This window comes from Diospyros lotus, chromosome 12, assembly GCF_014633365.1.
Source record: "Diospyros lotus cultivar Yz01 chromosome 12, ASM1463336v1, whole genome shotgun sequence".
In the NCBI taxonomy this organism is placed as follows: domain Eukaryota; kingdom Viridiplantae; phylum Streptophyta; class Magnoliopsida; order Ericales; family Ebenaceae; genus Diospyros; species Diospyros lotus.
This window is the reverse complement of record NC_068349.1, coordinates 365,902-374,054: the sequence shown is the minus strand read 5'-3', so window position 1 is coordinate 374,054 and position 8,153 is coordinate 365,902. Positions and strand designations below refer to the sequence as shown.

General features: G+C 38.0%; 1 protein-coding gene across 1 annotated transcript; it reads right to left on the bottom strand.

Annotated features, from left to right (window-relative positions):
- Positions 1 to 1,865: 1,865 nt before the first annotated feature.
- On the bottom strand, positions 1,866 to 5,402 carry LOC127813963 (uncharacterized). Its single transcript, XM_052355120.1, has 6 exons — positions 4,991 to 5,402; positions 4,033 to 4,232; positions 2,894 to 3,034; positions 2,716 to 2,796; positions 2,113 to 2,240; positions 1,866 to 2,008 (listed from the first exon to the last, which is right to left on the bottom strand). Exons 1-6 carry the CDS (start codon positions 5,214 to 5,216, stop codon positions 1,966 to 1,968), a joined length of 819 nt encoding a protein of 272 aa, XP_052211080.1. The 5' UTR covers positions 5,217 to 5,402; the 3' UTR covers positions 1,866 to 1,965.
- Positions 5,403 to 8,153: the final 2,751 nt, after the last annotated feature.

The following is an 8,153-nucleotide window of genomic DNA, read 5'->3' as shown; positions in this document are numbered from 1 at the left end:
TCGCAATTGAAATTTCATTTGTCAAAATTTATATAGTTAATACATACAAAATAAATTATAAACTAATTCAATAATTCATCTCTAATTTCATCTTTAATATTTAAATAATTTTTTAAATATTTATCTCTTTATATATATGTACCTAATGCTTTTAATTTTGTTTTTTTTTCTATTTGTCGACTCATATAAACTCAAGCCTTTCTTTTCAACATTTAATGGACTTGAAAATATTTCATGATTAACTAGATCATCGATACTATCTCAAAATTTATTTATTTTAATTTTTAAATAAATACTTTTATAATTCTTATTTTTTAAAAAAATAAAAACAAAATAGAGTTTTGAATATACTATACTATACATACATATATATATGTATAGATATAGATAAACTAAGTGGAATGTCACATATTTTAAATGTCACTTACATTAATATTAGTTAGCCTAAATTGCATCTAAATTTCTTATAATTTAGATTATTTACACGAAAATCCTAATGCAGAAGGTATTGTGGGTTTAATTTTTTGCTCAGATACATTTTTCATTATTAATTTGGTTACTTTAAACATTAATAATTAAGTTAATCAAATAAAATAAAAACAAAAAATTGAATCGATCAAAATTTTAAAACAAAAAACTAAAAAAATAAATATTAAATAATAAGTTACGTCTCTTTCTTTCTCTTGCCGCAACCATCACTGTCTTATGTCAAAACACATCATATTTGGTTTATAAACTCTCATGCATTGTCACAAACAAGATATTGAATCACTTTTATTATTTCACATTAAATATATTATCTCTGACCATCTATTACTTATTGTCTCTATTCTCTCAAATTTCATTATCATTTCTCTTTCATTATTTGTCTTTGTCTTTTTTTTATTTGTATCAATTATCTTCTCAACTAAGTCGATTGTCATTTCCTTATTTTGCCATTATCTCATCTATCACTATCTTTGCCTCTTCATATTATTCTTCTTCTCCATCTTTGATATCTGATCTCTCTTTTTATAATTATCACTATTATTTCTCATATTTGGCAAAACCCTAGCCACAATTTTCTTATATATTTATTGCCTTTGTTAATATCTTGATCTCAACATTTCATTTTATTTCTCTATAAATTCGTGTCTTCCTTGACCATCAATGACTTCCTATGATAGAATCCATCACTTATGTCGATGGGTTGCTAAGATTTTGTCTCAATGAAAAATAATGAATTGTCCATTTTTTCTTCTTTTTTTTTATTTTCAACCACAGATGATTTATCGACAATAGGTTCCATAGACTAAACTAGTTAGTGAAGCCATCACCGTTAAACCTTGGATTTCTTAATTTTTTTTGTTTTTTTAATTAAATTTATGTTAATTTGATTTAGTTACATTTTAATTAACATTGACATTAAAGGAAAGGGTGCACAAGCGATAAATGCAAACCCATAGAGAGTAATAAAGTCATTTCTAAAATAAAAAGAATTTATGTACAAACAACCCAAAACATAGGAAGTCCAAGGTTCAGTTCACTCTATTACTTAACCTACTACAAGTGTGGGGCTTAATATTTGTATGCTTTTAATTATAAAAAATATATATTACTTACAATTTGTTGAGAAGTGTGCATTAGCATTAGAAATTGAGAGTTGAAACTGTTCAGAACAATTTCAGTCCCTTCCACAATCCCACAGTCTGTCTTCCATAGAGATCTTTCCATCGAGTCCCATTAACACTCTTAGATAGCATCAATTTTTTTGTTTAATTACGCTCTAAGTTGATTTTCAGAACACGAAGAGACAACAAAAAAAAGGCATAGCTGCAGATCACCGGATGCAATGGCATAAAAGGGCACAAGGAAAGGCCATCTCTATCTCAAAAGCACCAAACGCCCAGTCTAAATTATAATAAGAGCCAGTTTCACAAAATAACATTTACATTGTCGCAGCCTCTCAAACTCAAAATCAGACTTCTAAACAGGAGGCAGGGTCATCAGGAGTTGGCCGTTCATGAAGCTGCGCATATATCAGAAAAAAAATAAGTCCACGGGTTATTAATTGCAAGGAGAGTAAACAAGGATTGAAGTTGGCATGAATGGCACTGGGAACTAAGGGCTCACCTCTTGATATAGTAGTAACAAAAGTCTGCCAAGATGAATGTTTGAACAACTTCTGCAAGCAGAGCCATCGGTAGCCAAAAGTACCCGCTCCCGACCAAGAACAGGTATTTACCAGCACTATCATAAACCTGCATATTGCATAATCAACTACTTGCAGGGGGGGACTAAAAGGACTGATTAGAGGATTATCTACTGTTTTATCTTTTTCATCCTTGTCCCCGCCCCCACCCTTTCTCCATGGTCCCATCTCTCCGTTCAACCCATCCCAAACTATGGGTACGGGTTCGGGTTCAATCATGGATGACAAACTCCAATTGACATTACTCAGGTCAATCAACTGATACTTGTCCCAATAAAATATGCAACTATGACCATTCAATAAATTTGAATCAGAAGTTAGGAAATCAAATCATGAGATGGTTAATTGAGGGAAAACCATGAAAATATAATCAAAACTTTTGCTTAGGGTACGGCCAACCATTGTGTGTTTCCTGTGATCAGGAGCTTTTATATGGCCGGAACACGTGTATGAATAAATGGTAAAGTATTTCATAGAATGTACACTAGATACCTGCCCTAAGAATAAAACATAAATAGACTAACCTGAATGATCCAATGAGCACAGCCTAAGAACCTTGCAACACCCAGCGCAAATACATAGTGGGCGGTAAATGGTTCAACCATCTGAAAAAAGCATTATGACAAAACAAAATGAACTTTACTAATTATGAGTATATGAAACACCAACATGGAAGAAGGTCTACAAGTTTTTTGGCAAAACCTTTGCATTCTGCATCAGCCGAAGTTGAGGCAGCACTGAAACAGATTCCATGTACACACAAAATGCCCAGAGGAGTCGGCTGATATATGCATGATGGGTATATGGGTGGATAAGTACAGCAACAATGGCAGAAGGAATTATCTGTCAAACGGAAGGAGAAAATGCAGTCAGTGATACTAAACATTTTATTTAGCAAAACTTCATAATTGCCAAGAGGATAAAAAAAAATACGGCATGCATTCATTTCTCCTCATAGAAATTCAGACCTCAAGCAGAAGAACCGGAGATCAGCTATTAACAATAAAGCAAGACATCCGAATTCAAACCATCCAAAAAGGTAAAAACAAATCCATAGAACAGGAATGTTAAAAATCCTTGTGTCGACCGTGTAAATATCCTTTCTTTAATGTACTAATGTACTAAGGGAAAATGTCCAGTTGGGCATTGAATAAAACTATTATTTCAAGCCAGGTGCTTACTAGAGTTAAAGCATATCAATTGGGGTAGGAAGTTTCTCATACACGTAACAGGATATATAAACTTGTATGTCAGCAGAGAGAGAGTTCTTTTACTAAAATGAAATTAATGAATGAAGAACTATTTCTTGTAGAAAAGCAATGCCAAAGTTTTAACAACATAAAAAATGGATTTTAAGTGGACAAGTTCGTTGAATAGATAAGGCTTCAACAATGTTGATATTTCTGGTACAGAGGCAACTAGAGACATAGGGGTGGCTACTGCACTGCCTTCATTTTCTGTGGCTGTGAAGGAAATAGTAATTCCATAAAGAACAAATTACCACTAGCACTATAGTAGTAGAAAATGTACTGTTGTGCGTAATCACACCACTAGTTTCTGACAACAGAGCATTGATAACATCACTGAAAAGGTTAGCTTAATAATACCAAAGCATCTGGCCTATTATGGAGACAGGGCATGGAAACTGCAAGAACCTGGAAAATCACATTAAGACTAAAAAGGACCAGGTACGCACAAGCTTAACACAAAAGAAGTATCAGAAATATGAAGAGGGGAGAACATGAAATGTGAACAAACATAAAAATCGAACTAAGAATTGATGACAAATTCTGCTTTCTACGAAGTCATATCTGAATAAGAGTCATGAACAAAGTGCTTACCAGATAATATATTGCCAAGTTGTCTAACTCTGCAATGTAGGTTGATTTTAACTTGAACCTGATCATGTATATAACCCATATGGTAGCGATGAGTGTGACAAAGTCGAGTACTGTGTGAATGTCACCTTCCATGACAAAACTACAGTACAATCTTACAGCCAGGAATATGGCAGTAAGCTCCTGACTCTTGAGTGATAGGCCTAATAGAGTAAGAGAAAACCAATCATATGAGCAATTGGGGCCGTACATCATAAGAAACGGAGATAATACATACACTTCAGGACAGTAATACATTAAAGATTCTCAAGACAAAATGCATTACTTCAGGATTCTCAATACAGTTTGTTCTTACACATTGAAGAATTCGAACCAAAATAAATCATGGACTGTCTAATTCAACCAAATTGAATCGTGGACGTTTTGCTTAACTTCGTCTTCTTCTTCTTCTTCTCTCCCCCCCCCCCCCCCCTCTCTCTCTCTCTCTCTGACATATGCAATACAGCAATCTTGTTTTTTATGACTGACAACAGCCACAGGGCTGTGTAAACGACTCAAATAAAGGCAAATTTTAGAAAGGGATTTCTTGACAATTTATATTTCATAGCAGATTTGCAGGAATGGCTTGTGAGTATACTAACGAATTACAAGGGAGACAGTCTAGTTTTAGTGCACGCAGATGCCTACCTAACCGAAACAGCAGAGCATTTTTATCCACAAGAAATAGAGGCAAATAAGTAAAATCCCCCCCGCTTCTTACTTGAATTCTCAAGGATGTAAACCCCATCAGAATCACACACGAATTAAATTCCTAACTTCATAAGAACAACGGGAAACTAGAATTCGAAATCCCTTCTATATCCTCAAGAAAATAGGCCGAGAACAAAAATGCAAGCAATAAGATATGAAATCAAAAGTATCTAGAGGTGTAATATATGCAGACATAAATGTATTTATATACCAGAGCAGGTCTTCTGAGTGATAAGCTTGTAAATCAAGACCGCGATCCCGGCGACGTGAATGGCCTCGGACGCGATGAAGAAGTGATCGTAATCTCTGACGAGAAGTTTCAGAGCGAGTAGCGAGCAGAGCACGGTCGTGAAGCCCAAGAAGGTCTTCACCTTCATTGACTGCCTCCGAACCCAGGCGAACATCTTGTTCACCGGCGAGCTCCTCCTCCTCCCCATGATCGATAAATTCAGAAAGAGAAACAATAAATCAGAGATAGAGTTTTAGAGAGAGAGAGAGAGAGAGAGGAATTTGGAGCGAAGACGCAAGTGGGAGGAGGCAGCCGTTTCGGGAGGGACACGAAGAGCGCGTTGCAGCGTGGAGGCGGGATTACGGGGCATTCACTGAGTATTTTAGAAAAGGAACAATAAGGTGTTGGCACGTCGACTATTTCTGGTTTGCTTGGTGCCCTCTCACTTACGTCGACTCAATGCGTTTGGTGGCAGCTGGTTTGGACATTTAATTCTCGGATTTTGGGCCTAATTTGATACTTTTGTAATTGACTGCATACCTGAATTTTATATTTCCAAATAAATTAATTATTATATTTTAATTATTATTATTACAGTCATTAAATATTATTTCTCAGTTGAGTCGATTCTCTTTTTAGGTAGACTCGATCGAAGGCCATAAACTGAAGATTAAAGATTTAATTGTAAAGAATTAATCGATTAGGGTTATTCTTCCCTAATTTCTGTTCTATTTTTTTTTTATTCTTTAGTACGATAATGCAGCCAAAAAACAACATCATTTTATAATTTCGATTAATTCGATTCGACTATTTTGATTAATTTAAATTTTGCACGCCCCAATTCAATAGTCAAGTAAGGTTTTTTATTAATATTTTATATATTTATATGGATATAAAACACAATATAAGAAAACAATGGAGAGGGTTACACTGAGCATTAAATTTGAGTGTCCAAAATAACAGTTTTGAACATGTAAATTCAATAAAAATATGAATAATAAACGTAATTTGTAGATAATTATCCTCACAATTGAATTTAAAAGATTAGGTGACTATCCCCCCCCCCCCCCCCCGAAAAAAAAAAAAGGGGCAAAAGTCTAATCCAAAGCTGCACTGGTTCAACCACCCCTAACCACAAATGGAACCTAACATAAATAAGGTATTAATGATAACGATGTGTTCCAAGCGCCGTCCAACTTGACATGGAGACTAATTGGCAGTGATTTAGGATTTAGAATTGCAGAATGAATTGGGAACACTTCAAATTTGCCTGAATTTTTTAAAGTAGTATTTTATACTCACTCCGATGTTGGTGATTGGGACACATCATATGGAGATGTAGGTGGTGGTCTCAAGTTAAGTATGGAATGGGGTTAATGAGAAACCCCTCAAAAGAATAGTTTTATGGGAGAAGGAATGCCTTAAGAGGTAGGCTGGTATTGTACGAGGCAATGAAAGGGTATAATTGTCCAAGATAAAATCTCTTGTGTTGTTCTTCGAGAGATTGCCTCGATTGAGTGTGCAATATTTAAGTTGTCAGTACATTCAGTGTCTCGATCTCAAGGAAGACTTCACTGTCCAGAAGAACGTTATTGTTACACTCTCATGAGAACTCCATGTTCAACTCGAAGGGTGGGCTACAATAATGGTGGCATCAATTGATGATTTGGCATGAAAAAATAGAGATGAAATAAGAAAATATAACTACTATCGAGTGAGTCTTATGTGGACCACTTGCAACCTGAACGTGATGCCAAGGCACATTTTTTTGCAGGAGTAGAACCCTACGTTGGCATGATCAGAGAGAAATCTCTTTGACTAGAACTCGTAGGGGCTAGACAAAATTTAAACGTCTCTCTTTGCAACTTCCAAAGGTTAATGGTTAAGCGGGTTCCTTTCGGATGTGATAGCCGCTAACTTGACAATTTGATTAACTCATTGATGTGGCACCAACTGAAATTACTAGAATACCCCTACGCGCTGATAGTCTCACATGCCACGCGGATCACCTGAGAGACCGACACGTGGCAAGTCAACACTCCGGAGCGGAGCCCGAGAAATCCGGGCCGAACCGCAAGACCCGTTCCAACTTGACCGGGATTCTCGGGGGTCGTGCCCGCTCATCTCGGGTACCCCAAAACGGGTTCGCCTATAAAAAATAAGGACTCTCGCCAGGTATATTCAAACTCTACAGCTCTCTCATTTACTCCTACTCGCATTTACTCTACTGATTTGAGCGTCGGAGTCCACCCCGGGGGATCCTAGCCCCGGCCCTCCATTGTCTTGCAGGTTCTACACCCGAGGTCCGACATCCCCAAGTCCGAGGTTCCATTCCCGAGGTCCAGTCGCAGAGGTGGCACGTAGTGGTCGGTCCCGAAAACCATCATCATTTGGCGCCCACCGTGGGGCCGACGTCCATACTCGCTAGCCTCTTCATTCCCTACCTCGCGCTTCGGACTTCAACTCCTCACCTCGGACCTCGGTCTTTTCGCGAGTGTCAAACGACTTTCGCTCCTTGTCATAAGTAACCACATGGCTCCCTGAAGAGACGTGACTCGCAGCCAAGTCGGAGCCAATCTAGAAGCCCCGCAACAAGGAGAGAATCCACCACTTCCAGCCAATCCCATGCCGGAGGATCGACTCACCAGGTTGGAAAACCAGGTCCAACAACTAACTGAGTTGTTGACTGGTTATCTACACCAGACTGAACAGCATCGTTCGCATGTGCCCTCTCAGCGAGCGGAACATCAGTCACCTCCTCCTGCTCGGGAGCCTCGTCAATCCCGCCAGACAGGTCAGGAAATCCACTCCTTTGAGGCGGCAGGATCCACTTCTGCCCCCTCGCGAGAAAGAGGGACTTCGCAGGAGAGACGATTGCGTTTCCTAGAGAAGCAAGTCCAGGAACTCAAGAAGGGAAAGAAAGAGCTACTCCACCTCGGTTCTAACCAACCCTTGAGTAAGGACATCATGGCAGAGGTTCCACCGGAAAGGTTTCGTATCCCCTCCATCAAGCTCTATGACGGAAACACAGATCCCTATGACCACGTCGAGCTTTTCTCCTCTCACATGCTGGTGCAATCGGGGTCGGACGCGATGTGGTGCCGGGCATTTTCGGCCACTTTGGGAGGACATGCCCGGACCTAGT

Bases quoted from the DNA above. Each gene is read 5' to 3' on its own strand.
- LOC127813963 (XM_052355120.1), bottom strand. From the start codon at position 5,216: ATGGGGAGGAGGAGGAGCTCGCCGGTGAACAAGATGTTCGCCTGGGTT. The intron at 3,035-4,032 runs GTAAGCACTTTG...TCCGTTTGACAG, and splicing joins ACTTGGCAATATATTATCTG to ATAATTCCTTCTGCCATTGT. The intron at 2,009-2,112 runs GTGAGCCCTTAG...ATATATGCGCAG, and splicing joins TGTTACTACTATATCAAGAG to CTTCATGAACGGCCAACTCC.